The sequence below is a fragment of the Rhinatrema bivittatum genome, chromosome 13 (assembly GCF_901001135.1).
Source record: "Rhinatrema bivittatum chromosome 13, aRhiBiv1.1, whole genome shotgun sequence".
In the NCBI taxonomy this organism is placed as follows: domain Eukaryota; kingdom Metazoa; phylum Chordata; class Amphibia; order Gymnophiona; family Rhinatrematidae; genus Rhinatrema; species Rhinatrema bivittatum.
In genome coordinates, this window is record NC_042627.1 from 42,635,435 (window position 1) to 42,654,107 (window position 18,673).

The 18,673-nt window shown below is 41.9% G+C and overlaps 1 protein-coding gene across 1 annotated transcript in view; it reads right to left on the reverse strand.

Moving 5' to 3' along the window:
* Positions 1-18,673, reverse strand: part of RNF111 (ring finger protein 111) — a 414,145-nt gene that overhangs the window by 312,060 nt on the left and 83,412 nt on the right. The window contains 1 exon segment of the mRNA XM_029575848.1: positions 7,626-8,521. Coding sequence (XP_029431708.1) covers positions 7,626-8,521 — 896 coding nt within the window.

Below are 18,673 nucleotides of genomic sequence, written 5' to 3' on the forward strand. Positions count from 1 at the left end.
TGAGGAAATATCGGGAGTAGAATCCTCTGCCCCACTGAGGCCTGGGAACTCTTTCTATGGCCCTGGCAGTCAGAAGGGTGGATAATTCTGTTTGTAGAATTGTGGAGTGATGAGACACTGTCCAAGATGGGATAGGAGGATTTTCGTTTGGTACAGTGAGGAAATCCAAGCGGTACCCTTGAGTTGTAATTGAGAGTACCCATTGGTCTGTCGTGATGGAGGTCCAAATTTGATGGTAATGAGATATTCAGCCTCCTACGGGTAATTGTGGACAAGGATTTTGGGAATGGCTCCTGCTCTCTGGTTGGATTTCAAAATCCAGAAGTGGACGCCGCAGGCGGAGGCTGCTGAGGCCTAGCAGGTCTCTGGCGAGGTTGTGACCGTTGAGTAGGCCGTTGTTGTCTGGGTCTGGCTGCTGGAGGATAATATCGCCTAAGGCGATAATATGGTTTCCTTGGTTCCCTTCTTGGAAGCCTCCGAGAAGGCTGCTCTTGTGGCAGCTGAGACAGTTGTTTAAGGGTTTCAGTGTGGTCCTTGATTGTTGCCACCGCCTCTTTGACTTTATCACCAAAGAGGTTTTCCCCCAGGCAAGGCAGGTCTGTCAAGCGCTCTTGTACCTCTGGTCTCAGCTCCGATGATTTCAACCAGGCCCACCTTCTAGCAGTGATTCCTGACGCTGATAACCGGGAGGCTGTCTCAAAGGAATCATATGTGGCCCTTACCTCGTGTTTTCCCGCCTCTAGGCCTTTGTGCACGAGTCTTAGCAATCCATCTTGAAGTTGGTCAGGCAATTGGTGTGAAAGTGTTTCAACCTGTTTCCACAGGTCTCGCTGGTACTGATTCATAAAAAGCTGGTAAGAATTTATTCTGGATACCAGCATGGCAGCTTGGAAAGTTTTTCTTCCAAGATTGTCCAGGAATCGGTTATCTTTCCCAGGAGGTGTGGAGGCATGCTGTTTCAACCTCTTGGCCTTCTTCTGGGCCGATTCGACCACCACTGATTGATGTGGTAATTGAGTTTTTTGAAACCCTGGGATGGGCTGAACCAGATAAGTGGCATCAGCACGCTTGTTGACTGCCGCCACAGACCCAGGGTGCTCCCACATCCTGTACATCAATTCCTGTAAGACCTCGTGAACTGGAATGGCAAGAATTTCCTTAGGAGGATCTACGAATTGAAGCACCTCCAAGGTTTTTTGTCTGCTGTCTATCTCTGAGAGGAGGGAGAAAGGGATTGTTTCAGACATTTCCTTTATAAAATTTGAAAATGAAAGATCCTCCGGTGGTGATTTTCTCCTGTCCTCTGGTGGTGATGGCTCAGAGAGGATATCCTCTTCAGATGAAAATTCTGAGTCACTAGTGTCCAGAGGATGCCCTGTTGGCCTAGGAGGCTTAAATGGGATCTCAGAGACTGGTGTTTGTGGTCTGATGGGTGGTATGACACCTGATGGACCTGGTAATGGTTCCTGATGTTGACCAGAACCAAGATCTTGTGGTGAAGAGGAGAAGGCATGGATAAGTGAGTCCAATCTGTCCATCAAAGGTTGAAATATGGACGAATCATGAGTTGGCACCGATTGTGCCATCGGGGGTTCGGTGGCCCGCATTGGAATCGATGGAATGTGAGGCATCGGCATGGACGGCATCGCTGGTTGCCGCATAGACTGCATCGGTGCTGGAACCGGCGTTATCGATGATTGCGGTGATTTCCTCGGCATCGGCATCGAGGGTACTGGCGATGGAATCGGCGATCTTATTGTGATCGGTGTCGATGGCAGAACCGGTGTAGCAGGTCGTGGCATCGCTTCGACGAAGGCATCCTTGACCGCTTGGCGTATATAAACGTCAAGTTCCGCCCGCATGGATGGTGTGAACAGAGCACCCATGGGGGGAGGCGGTGGTGGCGACATCAGCACATCCTCAGAGCCCTGAGGAGGCACGGTTCCTTCCGCCGGAATCGGCGAGGATCGCCTTGTCGATGGTTCGGAAGCCGTACTCTGGAGCCGGGGTTTCTTAACCGGTGCCCCGTCTTCCGTCGATGGCTCGCTGGGTATTGGTGTAGCGGATGCCGTATGTGGCCTACGATGCCGATGGCGATGTTTGTCTTTTTCGCGGGCTCTCTCACTGCCCGATGTTGACGCCCTGGACGATGGCGAGGAAAATGGAGCGTCTCCCGACTCACCTGAATGACGTTTTTTCAGGACGACTTTCCTAATCGACCCAGCCGGAGACGATTGTGTGGAAGTAGATGGAGCAGTAACCAGTTGTATTTTGAATAACTGGTCCCTTTTGTCGAGCGCAGCAGACGTCGACCTTTCGAGGTCATCGTGGCACATAAGGGACAATTCTTCACATCAGGCCCTTCACCAAGGTAGAGGACACAGTTCCTGGTGAGGGTCTGTGATGGACATGTTCCTTGTGCATTTTGGGCATTTTTTGAAACCTGTAGTCATTCCGTAGCCGGACAGCCGTCGACGGCCCTATGACTCAGGTAAAAAATTTTTGGAAACGGAACGGAACCGCGTAATCGGTAAAAACTTACCGCGATGTCTAAACTAAGGGAGACCCTTTGCGGTTGAAGTTTTTAGAGTTTTCCGTGAGGAAAAAGTTGTGGAGAACCCACAGGACTCCTAATAACCGCGAGGCTAACTGCTTCACGGAAAAAAGAAGACTAAAGGGAGACCCCTGTGGCAGGGAATATCATAGCATGCTGGGCATGCTCAGTAGGCACTCTGGTGCCAGTCAAAAGTTTCATAGAAACTTTTACAGAAGTTTTCCGTACATAGGGCTCCATTACTGATGTCACCCATATGTGAGGACTAGCATCCTGCTTGTCCTGGGATAAAAAGATTGACCAGTGAAACCGTTTTTGATATTTTGTACAAAGTTTATTCTCAGCAACAATTTACATAAAACCTTAGCCTGTCTCCGACAGGAAGGTCCTCTAGCATGGATACTGGGATCTCTGCTATATGCTCTACAAATCAGTCAAAACCCTGTCCCAGGTTTTGGCTTGGGTGTTAGCTGTGTCTTTGAAGCCCTCTGCTGCTGAGGGCAAGCATGAGGGCCCTGCTATTGATGGATCTGAGGCAGCAAGGCAAAATGGCTCCCTGGCTCCGCATTAGGGTACCTCTTGGTTGAGAAGGATGGGTCTGCAGTGGAGAGGGTCTGAAACGTCCCAGAATGGTCTTTAATCTGGGCCACTCTTTTCTCCAAGAGTTTAGTCCCACTGCAAGGCATGTCAGTGAAAGTTCCTGGACGGCTGAAAGTCTGAAGCCCACAGCCAAGCAAGCACATAGGTGCCAATATCACTGCGGAGACACTCAGTGCCATCTCAAGAACATCAAAGGCTGTTCAGACTACATACTTTCTACACTCCATACCCTTGTCTACTCATAATCAAATCATCACATTGCTTTTGAGAAAGTTGTGCTTTTGACTCCTTCATGCTGTTCAGAATATCCCACATGTATTGGCTCATGAAGAAGTGACAGGATACTATGAGGGCACAGAGTATAGCTCCCTGGAAACCTCTCTTCCAAGAAAGTCCAGAGCATAAGAATCTATTCCCAGGGCACAAAGGAATAGATTCTAGAACTCCTGGCTTTCTGGAGAACAGATTTATCCATCACTGACTGATGCGGCAGCTGATTCTCAAAGCCCAGAGCTTTCTGGACATGATATAGTGTGTCTGCATTCTCAGTCACTACAGAAATAGAAAGGGAACTCTTCCACATCCTTATCTGCACTTTGAGGGATCTCATGAATGAGGACTACCACAATATTCTTATGCGGCTCCACAAAGTAGAGGCTGTCACACATCCTAATTCTCCTTTCTTGAGAAGGAGATGGGTCCAAGGGGAGACTTGTTGCCCCTCCTAATCAGAGAAGTCCTCAGATCCATAGTCATACTCACAAGAATATCCTAAATCCAATCCTGTTTGGAAGGTCATGGATTTTGATCTCACCCAGTTAGCAAACAAGACCTCAAAGTAGGGAGCACTTGACTGGTGGGGCCTAGACCCAATGAATTCCTGCACCTTTGAAGTTTCCTTCCCTGATGAGCTGAAGATTATCAGTGTGGTGATACCAGATTTTCCTCCAGAAATCAGCATGGGGGCCATTCCGCTGGGCATCAGTGATTCCAGTAGTGGCTGGATATTTGTCTACAAGGACACTGAAGCTGTCTAGGCCACTACACTGATGCCCTGCATCTTACAATTCAAGGCCTCCTGATCTTCCCATCCAACACTCTCTCAAAATTGGTAATACCAACATAGTTTGGGAGGCATGAGGAGGCCATATCTTCCTTGGATACCAGAATTCTACTGGTGGTTGACACCTGGATCCTCAGAGATTGACGCAATTCCTGGGATTGCACAGAGCATAAGCTCTTCTTACCTCGGGGGCATCTGTCAAAGTCACTGGCTTTCTTTGCTTTCAGGATCAGACAAAATAATTAACTACTAAATCAATTAATCTATTCTTAAAAGAAAACCATAACCAGTGTTACCTTGGTGCACTGATGTCAGTGCACCATGTAGCTGCAAAAACAAAAAAAAAAAAAACCCCACCCCCCTGAATAATCTACCTAGGTGACAAAAAAAAAAAAACAAAAAAAAACGACGACACACCACAAGGCCTCATGAAGACAGATTCTTGCACTCTTAGGAAGCAGACTGTTCCATCAACAGGAAACAAATGCAACTGTAGGCTCCATGGAAAAGAAGAGGCTGAAGGGCCCCCCCCCCCCCATATGGACATTTACATTTATTGAGAATTTATAAGACATACAGGATGCTACACATGCTCACAGTAAGGCTTGTTCAAAGCTTCTAGAAACTGAAATCAAACTTCTATGCTGGACTCCATCTGTTGATAGACTACCATCCCCCTTGTCACTGTAAAAAAAAACAATATAATGTAGTTTGAAAACTTCATTTTCAGTTGATGTAAATACCGTGAAAAATCACTTTTCCCATCCTCCATGCATGCATGCCTCCAGTTTTAGTTAACCTTCCCCCCACCATCAATTACAGATGCTTGTTACATTTTACCTATTCTAATAGTAGATTTTTATTTTATTTATTTATTTGCAGTTTTTATATACAGACATTTGTTTAGTAACCTCACATCGGTTCACAATTAACAGAAACACTGCAGCTATGCCAAATAGAACGAACATGTGCAACAGTGCTTTACAATAGACAAACATTTACAACAAACAAACTTTACAATAAAATTGTAAATGATGTAAACTTGTAGATGATAGGAAATGTAAACTTGTAGATGATAGGAGATAAAGACCAACTGACCATTATTTCCATCTATATTGCTAAGGATATATCCCAGTTGCCAGCTATAGAAACTTGACTGCTTGTAGGTTATCACTTTATCCAAATCAGTTTATCTTCCCAACCAAGGTAGACAAACACAAATTCCCATACTTAACTCAAAACCCAGGCCCTCCCCTCCTCCGTGTATCACCACCAAGCTTTGTAGAAGACGAAACAGCTATTTCCTGAGCCTTCAGTTGCTTATGCCCCATAGCCTTTCTGGACCATCCAATAAAGATATTGTGGTTGATGCCACAATAATAAAAACGTGGAAATGTTAAAAAAGGATGACTGTAGCTCCTTGCTGATAAATACTTTGATATTCTACCATAATAAAAACCAGCTGAGTCCCTACTTGGCATTTTTGTCAGCGATGAGGTGGACTGCATATAGCACTCAATCCCCAAATCCAAGACAAAGCAGCACAAGGAGCAGTAAGCACCATAGCTGGCAGAGAGAACACGCCCCACCTGATGGAAATGACGACTATACCACTGGAAAGGCCAGGCCTTGCTGGATGGATATGCCACAGTGCCAAAGAACATGTGCACTGCAACTACCAGCAAGCCAAGGTAACAACCGGAAACCAGTGCAATGCAGCTCGCAGGAGGCTAGGCTCCACTGGCAAGGGTAGAGCAAAATCTGCTACAGAACCAGATGGTGATGTGCAGGATGAAGAAAGGCGATATGCAGTGCAAATTGCTCCCTTTTACCTTTTCTATTAGTTGTAAAAAAGTTCTCTATGTTGTTGCTTGCATGCAAATGACCAATTCTACCTCCTGTGAGCAATATCAAAGGGCTTAAACTGTAGTGCTCTGCTCTCTTGCCAGTTATTTAATTCCAGAAAATTAATCTCTTCTTCCCCTCCCCACCATATATTCTTGTCCCTTCTTGGCCTTGACTCAGGTTTCTTTTGTTGTGTAGCTAAAGTCATCTGTACTGTACCTGCTCATTTCCTCTATCTGGAAAGTACTATGGAGACTATCACTATGAAAACAATATTTTATGTATATGTGCAATCAAAATTCATTAAAAACAGAACAGCAAAATGGGAAACATTGGAAGAGATTGATTTCAAATGCTTTCAAACTTAAGCAAAATACATTTGAGACATTCTTTAAGTACAACCCTGAAATGCTATTGAAATCTTACAAACTTGAAAAATTAACCCAACTCAAATATAGTTTGAAAATCATATTTACATGTTTTTAATAATAGATATACATGCTAGTTTCTATACACATGCATATTTAATTTTATGCTTGTTGAAAGCATCGTATTTTCCAAAACCATCTCAGCGCAACTTCAGCAATTGTAACACACACAGCAGCTATCTTAACACAGTAAAGAAAAAAAGAAATACAAAATGTGTTTTCAATGTAGGTTTTTTTTTCAGGTCTATTTTTTATGCCAATTAATGCTTTTCTGCTTTTTCGTATTTTTTTTTTTTTTTTTTATTTGTAGAGCAGGAAAATTAGAGCAGTTATCAGTTACACGACCTTATCTAGTCTGATGACATTCTGATATTGCAAAAATATCTTCTCTCCTCTCCATTAATACATATATGGATTAATTACATTTCAAATTTTGCCCTTGGTAGTAAACATTTTAGTTGAGCCATACTTAGTGTTCTAAATTTAGCCTTTCCAAAAACAGCCAACTTTATCTTTCCCCTTGGGTCTCCATCTCCACCCTTTCCCTCCCTATTCAGTTTGATTGTACTGGAAGGCAGAACTGGGACCCAGTGATCTCAAAAACAATAGCTGAAATTATACAGCACAGAGACTTAACAAATACGTTCATAGTCCCTTGGCACCACACCTCCCTCCTCCTCCTCTGGTACACTTTTCTTTCAAATGGGAAGCCACATGGACCTATGGGTGTACACCAGCTCAAAGTCAATGTATTCTATGACTTTAGTTGTTTCTGATAGCAATGAGTCCACGTACTACCTATCAACCACTTGAACTGTATATGTGCGTATATGTGTGTAAGGGGGGGGGGGGGGGGCATGCAGGGAGAGATAGGAAAACAGGCCCATCAACAGATAAGGAGCAATTATATTGCTGTTTTCAAAGGTCCTGCTAGCACCCCTTAAGAGAAACTGGAGAAATATCAGTTTGCAGTTCTAGCCATACTACAACATATGTTACTGTTATGCTCTACTCAGAATCTTCTCATTTGGCCCAAATGACAAGTGGCTCCATATCCTGCACAGTTCAATATTTCTATTTTCGCCTTCTCTATTTTCTTTCCTTGGAAACAGATAAAGATTAATTGAATACTTACGTGACGGAACAGTTGTGCTATTTTGGTGGTTTTCATTAGGAGATACAAATAAGTCTTCTTCTCCTTCTGTAGAGGAACTTGAGGAGGATTCACTAGTGAGGTCATTCTCACTTGAACTGCTAGAGCTGGGTAGCAAAGCATACTTTCTACGTGCTAACACTACTCGCTTTTTCCTTTGCATTAAAATCCGTTCTTTTTGCTTTTGTGTTCGCTGTGAAGAAGTGTTTTTCACAAATCTCTTCCTATGTGGAGGTTTCCTCAGAGAACTGCTATGAAAAGAAGGTCTTTTCATTAACAAGCCTGGAACAGATTCTGTCTCAGTCCGGGCCCACTTTTGTGACCTTGCACTATGTGGTCTACTTGAACTACTCAGTACTGCCTGGGATTGCCTTACTGGAGCATCCTTTTCCTCATCAGATGTCACAGTGTCTGAATCTCCAAAATGCAGGCTAGATGAAGGTGAAGACACACAATCACTAAAAGATGAATCATTGTCCTCATCACTCTGTGTTTCTAGATGCTGTCCGAGCTCTAAAATCCTCTGGTTTTCTTTGACAACACAATTCTGAGCATATGAAGGGCCAGCCTGCTGGCTCTTGCGTTTTTTCCGCACAATGCCTTTTTCTTGCTCTGTTCTATTGTCATTCATGTCCTTCTGCTGCTTTTGAGCATCATCACACAAATGAGAAAATTCATTTTCCACTTTGCTAGCAATCATGTCAACTTCTGCAGAGAAACTTTTGGTTGGCACAATGGGTTCAGTGTTCAACAGGACCCCCTTCAGGCTTTCCTGTCTCTTTGGATGATCAGAAGGAACTTCACTCTTCATATCCGCTTTTAGAGTATAAAACTGGTTACATTCAGAAATCCATTCACCAACGCACAACCTCAAAGGCCTGAAAGAATAAAATGTTGAGAATAAAAATTGATTGTCATTTATGCATTTTTATAAACCTGATATACTAGGATTTTCAGTAAGCATAGGTTTAATATTTTATACCACATTTCTTATTTGAAAAATAGAATTAGATTCAATTACATTTGTCACAAAATAGCAGATACCAGAAACCTGTACAAAAGATTCCTAATATATTTCTTGATTAAATGTTTCCTTCATCAAAACATCAAACTTGCGAAGTTTTTGTAAGCTGGTGGTGCCAGTCCTCAGGTCTCCCACTAACCAGGCAGGTTTCCAGAATATCCCTAATGAATATGAATGATAAAATATTTGCATGCACTACCTGATATATGCAAATCTCTCTCATGCATACTCATTAGGAATATACAGAAGACCCAAACTGCCAAAGGAGGGACCAAAGCCTAGGATTAATGCTATTATTGTGCAGTTAGGAGCTGCACAATAATATAAAAAAAAAAAAAAAAAAAAAAAAAAAAGTCTTCCATTTGCTGAAAATAAATATAATTTTGATTGTCACTTGGCACAATTTCTGTTTGATTTATGCAAGAATTTCTCATATGCTTTTTAAAAGAATTTGGTTGGGGATATTATCCAACTAATTATGGTAATAACGAGTTTGTGTTTTCTAACCAAGACATTTTCAATTAAATAAAATCTGTCTCAACCACTCATGCACTCTTAAAGACAACAAAATAAACTAAAGTGTTAAAATAGACCAAACCACAAAAGATATAGGTCTGCTAGTAAAGAAAAAATATTTTTAAAAAATGTTTTTGGTATAGAAAGTAAATGTTTACAGACCAATACATATTAGACTCAAGCAGAAATTGAGTTTGCTTACACCAAAGGTTTCTACTGCTGTTGCTCAAAACATCCATTTTGTGGCGATGGCAGTAGAGCAGCGATATCAGCATATCCCAGCTCCGGGAAGCAAAAGGCAAGAATACATAGCTGACTGCTCTTCTGCTGATATAAAAGAGCATCATCAGAGACCCCCCCTCTTTTCATTGTAAGCTAATCCTCAAATTTGATCTAAAATCTATGGCTGGCAATCAACAATTCTCACTTTAGAGTGTATAAATGCCATTTTAGACCACTGCCTAGGAAAAAAGAATGCCAATTACAGTGTGGCTACTAGTAAAGGAAACAGAATTCTAGATCATCTCTACCTAAAGGGTTTCATTTTCCCATGCTCATGTTTAAAAACAAAACAAAACAAAAACCAGTATAGTATAAACATTTTGAAGAGCTTCTGAAAAAGCAGCTTTGAAACAGAGAAACATGGTGGCAGAAAAAGACCATATGGCCTAACTAGTCTGCCCATCCGCCCAACTAATTTAGCTTTACAATTCCCATCACTCCCTCAAAGGTGCCTGTGTTTATCCCATGCCTTAAGGAATTCAGATACTGTTTTTGTCTCCAACACCTCCATTGGGAGGCCATTCCATGCATCCGCTAACCTCTCTAACAAAATATTTCCTAAGATTACTCCTGAGTTTACCTCTTTTCACCCTCATCCCATGACCCCCTTTTTCTAGAACAGGGATGGCGAACTCCAGTACCACACAAAGGCCAGGTTTTGAGGATATCCACAATGAATATGCATGAGATAAATTTGCATACAATGAGGCAGTGCATGCAAATCTTTCATGCATATTCATTTTAGATATCCTGAAAACATGGCCTGTTTGTGGCACTTGAGGTCTGAAGTTCGCCATCCCTGTTCTAGAGCCTTCTCTCCATTCAAAGAGGCTTGCCTCCTGTGCATGGAAACCTTGGAGGTATTTAAATATATATCTTCCTTATCTCACCTTTCCTCTAGGGTACACGTTTAGATTTTTTATTCAGTCCCCATACACTTTACAGCGAAAACTACTAACCAATTTAGCAGCCATCCTCTGTACCAACTCCAACCACTTTACATCCTTTTGAAGGTGTGGTTTCCAGAACTGTATGCAGTATTCCAAATATCTCACCAGAGACCTAATATAGGGGATAATATCTCCCTTTTTATGCTGACCATTTCTCTTTCTATGCAGCCAAGCATCTTTCTGGTTTCTTCTGTCGCTTTATCCAACTGTTTGAATACTTTCAGATCAGATACAATCACCCTCAGTTCCCACTCTTCTTTCATGCTTAGAAGAATTTCACCCCCAATACTGTACTTCTCATTTGGGTTTTTACATCCTAAATGCATAACTGCATTTTTTAGAATTAAATCTTAGCTGCTACACCCTAGACCATTCCTCATATTTCCCACACCTTGCTGTTTACCCTGTTGCAGATTTTGGTATCACTGGCAAAATGATAAAACCTTTCCTGACAATTCTTCTGCAATGTTGCTCATGAAAATGTTGAAAAGTACTAATCCAAACACTGATCTCTCAGGCACACTGCCAGTAATGCCCACCCTCCTCCGAGTTTTCAGCACAACAGCATCCTGTTGCACAAGGTAGAACTAATACTCATTTGGAGAAGGAACAATTAATCAGCTGAACAAACCCTCAAAGACTAGGTTAATGCTTACTGTCCTTCACTAAAAAAAAAAAAAAAAAAAGAGAACAATGAAATACTAAGCGAACCTGACTACAGAGCACCTTATGCAAGTTCCCAAACCAAGGTTGGGTCATCCATAATAGGGACAATCTAAACTGGATAACTCTAGAATGAATCAGACACCAAGTTAGTCTCTCTTGCATGTTTGAGTACGGATGTTGCCCGAGATGCAACATGATTGGAACCACCATTTAATTTAAATGTATTTAATCGATCTTATCAATGTAAAATGTGTTCCAACACATTTAGAGCAAAATAAACATAATAAAAACAAGTAAAAACAGTACATAATCAAAGAAAAAATAGCACTTTTTTTTTTTTTTTTTTTTTAAACAGCAGTGAAAAATAATCACACCTACTTTCTAAAACTATCAATTCATTCAAGAAAAACCCGAGTAAATAAAAAAGCCTTTATTTAAGAAGTTTAGATAATCAATTTCACTATGCACTTCTAGTGCTAAGGAATTCAAGGCAGTCGGCACTGCAATGGAAAATGCTCTATTTCATCTTTCCTGTAAATAATTATCAGTTAGAAAAGGAATAACTTCACACAAGGTCAGAACATACTATCACAATTTATTTGCTATACAAAAAGAATTAGAAAATAATGCTTTGTGATTTAATACCAGAACTTCGAACATCTTTGGGAAATAGGCCACCAATGAAGGCTTTTACTATGTGGACTTTTACTTACCCAACAAGGCAACCTCACACTACCTGCACAGCAACATTCTGGACCAACTGTAAAACATGGTTCAAGTACTTTGGAATTCCAGAATACAAAGAATTACAGTAGTCCAATTTGCTACATCTAAAGTCCAATGTAGGAAGTAACTTCTGCCGTGATCTAAGCAACAACAGCTTAAAGAAACAGCTCTAGTCACCTTTATTTTATTTATTTATTTAAGGCTTTTATATACCGACTTTCTTGATACAGATCAAATCAACTTGGTTTACATCGAACTAAGCAGAACTATAACCAACCATTCAACAAGTGACAATTTGAAGGAGCATAAAAAGTTACATTATAACAAGGTTGCCTTAACTGGGAGGAGGAAAAAAAGAGGGGGAGAACGAAGATAATTACTATATACAATAAATTACTATATACAAAGGAATATGGGAGGGAGGCAGGGGGCCGAACCTCATGAAGACTAGAGAGCAAGATTAGCGTTTGTTTATTTACATAAGCGAAATGATAATTCTAGATCAGGCTGTTGGGTTAGTTGCAGGGGAAGGCTCGGCAGAATAGCCATGTCTTTAATTTCTTTTTAAAAGTTAGTAGACAGGTTTCCTGCCTGAGGTCCGGAGGTATGGCGTTCCAGATGGAGGGCCCTGTGGTAGAGAATGTCCTGTCTCTGATGTTTGAGTGGTGTACACTTTTTATTGGGGGAACATGTAAGGATCCCTTGTAGGCAACTCTTAAGGGTCTGGTCGTCGAGTGCAATTTGAGAGGATATGAAAGATCTAATGGGGTCTGATGGTGAATATTTTTGTGGATAATTGTCAGTGATTTATGAAGGATCCTGAAGTTTACCGGGAGCCAGTGAAGATCCTTTAGGATGGGGGAGATATGTGCTCTCCGGTTAGTATTTGTTAAAATTCTTGCCGCTGCATTTTGGAGCAACTGGAGAGGTTTTAAAGTAGAAGTCGGTAGACCTTGCAAGATGGAATTGCAGTAGTCTATCTTGGAGAAAAGGATGGCTTGAAGGACAGATCTGAAATCGTAATGGAATAGGAGAAGTTTGAGTTTTTTGAGTACTTGTAGCTTGTAGAAGCACTCCCTTGTTGTATGTTTTATGAACTGCTTTAAGTTCAGGTGGCTATCTATTATAACTCCAAGATCTCGTGCATGGGATATTTGTATGCTAGAATGCAGTTGGTTATGAAAGGGACTGCCTTCTGGGGTGATTAGCAGTAGTTCAGTCTTGGAAGTGTTGAGCACCAGGATAATGCTTGAAAGGTGATGGTTGATCGTTTGTAAATGAGAGTTCCATAATTTGAGTGTTGCGTCCAGTGACCTGGATATGGGGATTAAAATTTGTACGTCGTCGGCATATATATAGAACTTAAGTTTTAGATTTGAGAGTACATGGCATAGAGGGAGTATTTATTTATTTATTTTTAGATTTTTATATACCGGTGTTCCTGTATTAAAATACAGATCACATCGGTTTACATTGAAACATAAAAATTACGCCAAGAGGCGGTACATATAACAAGGTTATAGAACTTGGAAAACATGGAAAACAGGTTCGAAAAATAACATTGAGAAAATTGTATAGTCTCTTTGAGAAACCAAATCATAAAATAAGGCGTAATTGTCTAAGATAAATGTGATCTGTATGTAGATGTTAAACAGAGTGGGCGATAAGGAAGAGCCCTGGGGAACTCCGAATGGGGCGTTAGTATGGGAGGATTCCTTGTCATTGATTTTTACCTTATAGCCTCTGTTGCTAAGGAAGGAGTCAAACCATCTGAGAGCTGATCCTGCAATACCTATATCTGATAGCCGGTTTAGAAGGGTATTGTGATTTACAGTATCAAACGCTGCGGAGATGTCAAGAAGGGCTAGAAGGAATGATTGACCTTTGTCAAAACCAGTGTAAATTTGAACGATGAGTGAGATGAGGGGGGTTTCAGTATTGTGTTCTTTTCGGAAACCGAATTGTGACTGGTGTAAAATATTATGGTCCTCCAGGTAGTCTGAAAGCTGCTTATTTACAATTTTCTCCATGATCTTTGCTATGAATGAGAGATTTGAAATGGGGCGGTAATTGTTGAGGTCATCTGGATCCAGGTTCGGTTTTTTGAGAATGGGTTTAAGTGTGGCCGATTTGAGAGCATCTGGGAATATTCCTTGTGAGAGGGAACAGTTGATAATATCAGCTAGATATTTGGAGATGTATTCTGGTATGAGAATCAGGAATTTGGTCCAGCGGGTGGGTCGAAGGTTTCATTTTTCTTATCAAATTTTCCACCTCTATAGTGTGGGTAGGATCAAAGGATTCCAAGATTATGTCTGTGTTTGGTTGGTGGAGGGTATCTGGAGGCAGGGAATTTGGGTTGGTAGGTAATTTAGCTAGGGTATTTGAGATTTTGTTCTGAAAGAATAGAGCCAGATCATTGGCTTTCGATTGGGCTGTGTCATCTGGAATAGTAGGGGGAGCAGTTTTGGTGAGTTCCGAAACGTACGAGAAAAGAGCCTTCGGGTCGAATATCATATCGTGGATACGGTGAGCATAGAAATCTCTTTTTGTTCGAAGCGTTGTCGTTCTGTAATGGTGGAGGGCGGCTTTATATATGGTTAGAGAGTGGGGGTTGGGGTTCTTCCTCCATTCTTTTTCTTTCCGTCTTAGGTTTTGCTTCAGGGTACAGAGCTCCTTAGAGAACCATGGCTGTTAATTTTTTCGAGAAGGATCTATAGTTTTTTTTTAGACAGTGGGCATAAGTTATTGGCTATCATTTCTGTAATATTTTGCCAGGATGTAATGGCAGAGTTGGGGTTAGATAGATCCAGATTGGGAAGTTCTTTGATTAAAGAACTTCCCAATCTGGATCTTCTTGACAACAGCTTTAAGGTCCATTGAGAATCCAAAATTACTCCCAGAGTGTGAGCTTCTGAACATAATGTAACTGGGAAATTACCACTGACAGAAGTCAAAAGCAAGGCAGGGGAGGCAGACTTTGCCAAATCATAAAACAACTGTTTTGCTAGTCATTTTTATTCAGCCAATCCATAAACACATACTCTTAAAAATAGCTAAGCGAAATTCTCTTGCAATCTCACTAGGCATAAAAAAAACTGCATATCATCCCCATAAATTTTATATACGACAGACTTCAAAACCCCACCCAAGGAGTACACATAAATATTAAATAATGAAGCAGATAAGGTAGAGGAACTGTAGAGGTATTTAAGGAAAAAAAATGAAGAGCTTTTCCCATTACATTCCATCTTCTGAGTACGCTCATAAAGATTTGAGTCACTGCAGAAGAGTACTTCCAATGCCTACAGATTGCAATTTTAGCTAAATATTTTCAAAATAGTAGCAAAAGCTAATAAATATCAACCTGGACTAAAATTCAACTGGGAGGGGGAAGACTGCAACAGGAAGGTGGCAGCTGTTCACTGCCAAGTGAAAATCAGCACAGCAGGGAGATAGCAAGTCATCTGGTCTGCAACCCCCCCCCCCCCCCCCCCCATTTTTGCTGCCCTAGGCATTCCTACTGTGCCTATTGGAAAATCTACTGGAAGCTATTTTCAGAGATACATCAGCAAACTGGAGCTTGATGCCCACTGTCACTTAGAGCAGTGTTTCCCAACCCTCTCCTGGAGGCACACCTAACCAGTCAGGTTTTCAGAATATCCATAATGAATATGCATGAGAGAGATTTGCATACATTGGAGACCCGGTGTATGCAAATCAATCTCATGCATATTTATTGCGGCAATCCTGAAAACCTGACCGGCTAGGTGTGCCTCCAGGAGAGGGTTGGGAAACACTGACTTAGAGAACAGCACCTGATGATTTCCAATGGCGCAGTAGCACCGGACATTGATGCAGTGTCTGGCATTGTTTTCCAATGGTGCAGCAGCGCCCAACCCTCGGCACCACCAATGCCATTGTGCTGGGCACCCATTTTCCTCAATACCTGCCCCATACATTGATGCCCCCTATGCAGTGGCACAACTTCATTGCTGGTGTCACACTGGTGCCACCCCACCATCGATTCCGCTGGCATCATGATACCCAGTAACAAGTCCAGTTGGTGTACTGGCACTTGTTTGTGCATGGGCATCAGATGTCTTTGGAGCAATGCTCAGTCAGTGCATCAGTCACTACTGATTGTTCACATGCTCAGGCTCTCCAGCTCCTCGAAGGCTGCAGTGTCAGGATAGGCTGGCAGATAGGAGGGGAGATCATGTCATCTAGGGTACCAGAGGTGATAACTTGGATCCATGGTGCGATTCCCAGGAGTGGAACACTTCTCTATCAGGCACCAGTCCAGTCTCAAACCCGGCACACAGGTCAAGGGGGAATAGATGACTATGTACAGGCAGTGCCCTCCTGGATCCCAATGTCAAGGTCTTCATCGATGCATCAGTTGGACAAAGTCTCCTGGAGCTCCTGCCTTGAATGCTAGCTAATACTGGCGGAAGCCCCACAGGCAGTCTGCCAGAAATACCTTGATCAGTACCCAGACAAGTCCCTGAATGAACTGGGCTAAGAGGCCTAAGTCCATGCTTGGCTCCATCTAATGATATCAAACCACATGTGAGGACTGCCATCCTGCTTGTCCTCGGAGAAAATAGAGAAAGCCTAAGCCAGTGATGGCAAATACCAGTCCTCGAGTGTCACAAACAGGCCAGGTTTTCAGGATATCTACAATGAATATGCATGAAAATATTTGCATGCACTGCCTCCATTGTATGCAATCTTATCTCATACCTACTCATTGGGGATATCCTGAAAACCTGGCCTGTTTGTGGCACTCAAGGACTGGAGTTCACCAATACTAACCTAAGTAATAACACTGCATGCCAGAGGGTTGCCAGGTGGGAATCAGCAGGCTACAACTGTGCAGAAACCAATCAGATTGATGACAGCAGGTTGCTGGTGGACAGGTACAGTACAAGGCCACAGGGACATAGATAGTTGAATGTTAGAGCAACAGTCTAGTTAGTTTTGATAGCTGTTGCGATTACAAAGTTTGGTGGTAAGACACGGCTAACGACTGAGGCAGCAGGAGGGCCTGGATATTAGATTATGCATGGGAACTTGCACGCTCAACCACCTAGGGGCCAATGCAATACAGTGCTCTCAGCCGAGCGCACTGTTTAACCCACAGTTGGACGTGGGTTGTGTAGGCGCATCCACAGCCCCTTATGCTATAAGGGGATTAGCACCTCTACATCGCACTGGGAAACTAACAGTGTTCGTCACATGCAAATGCATGTGAATGAGGCTATTAGTTATGCACTCTACATGCTGTAAAATAATTTTTTAAAAAATGTGTCCAATAAGCACATTTTTGCGCTCAGAAATTAACAACTGCCCGGAGCCTAATTAGTATTGGGAGAAGCAGAAGAGGGGGTTCTGGTGGGGGACTTCAGTCTTCAACTACACATTCAGTTTTCCTGTGATGATCAGGCTGAAGACTCTTTCTCCTTACTATAACACACCTTATGTGCCTAACCTGGACACAGACTGAAAACAGATGGGGCCAAACACAAGACATGCTACTGTCTATTTATATAAAAGGTAGTCAGGTTTGTGTATTCCTCCTACAGCCTCTGTGCATGTGGAGCACTGGGGAACAGGAGAGCTGCAACTGAGCTGCATCTTGAATGCTAGAGCCTATGGGGCAGGAGCCATGTTGACTGAGGGGTAAAGGGGGGCACCAGAGGACTTAACATTTGTGCAATATGGTTGTGGGGGGGGTGTCACATTTTATTTTCCTGGGAGAGCTGAAGAGGAGAGTTGAGGATCTGATTCTACCCTGTCACTTTTGACAAGCTTTCCTAGTAATACATACATAGAAAGAATTCTTTTAAAAAAATGAGGGTCAAACACCACTTAGGTTCATCCTATTAATTATTTTGTTGGAAGGGCAGGTGATTAACTGCTTCAAATTTCTAAACACTTAATATATCACAGATCTTGCAGATTAGTTAACAGCTCTACAGCATATTTATTCTAGCTTGGGAAGGTCAGAGTCTGCTTTGCTTGCCAATTGGACTCAAGCTTTGCAAGCAATACTGTATATATAAACAGACTGGGTTGGTGCTAGAGAATAACTGCCAAATTTAGTGTCTGGAAAAATTCTAACACTAAATTAGTTTAAAGCAACTGAAAATGATAAACTTAGTTACTTAAAAGATTCTAGCTAAAACTGGTAAATGCTGTTAACTGTGAAAACGATGCAAAATTCAGTTAGTAACCATACACTGCAAGTACAGATAAGAAAGAAGCACTTTTTAATATTTCTCTGCTTCTCAGTCTGTATGCACCATCTGGCTGCATTTCTTTGGCTTAATAAGGCAATTCTGGAAAATTGAATTGTGTCAGGAATCACAGTTTCACAGTTACTAGCAGACAAATTCTGCTGCAAATATTTGGCTTGATTAGCTTAAACCTCTAACCTGCAATGTAAAATGTTTTCCTTTCATCCTAAAAAAAATAAGAACTTTTAAAAGTCAGAAAACAAAACATTTAACCATCCTTGTAAATAAAATAACACTATATGAACTATACTTAAAATTCCAGATGACTGAAAATTGAAGGCTGAACTGAAAAAAAGGTCATTTACAGGCAACATTTCGGCTTCCTCAATAGCAGGGCTGAATTAGCAATGGAGGCGGAGCTTTACCAAGCAGAGATTTAGATTTTAGCTCTCTGCGGCTGAGCGTGTGTTCCCGCTCAGGAAAGTAACAGATTCTCCTCAGTCTGTTCTTTCTGCGAGCAGGATCGCACGCGGGGCTGACTTCTCCTCAGCGTTTTCTTACTTTTCTTAGAAATGTCAAAAAAGTTGGAGTTTAAACCCTGTACTTGTGGCAAGGTAATGTCGG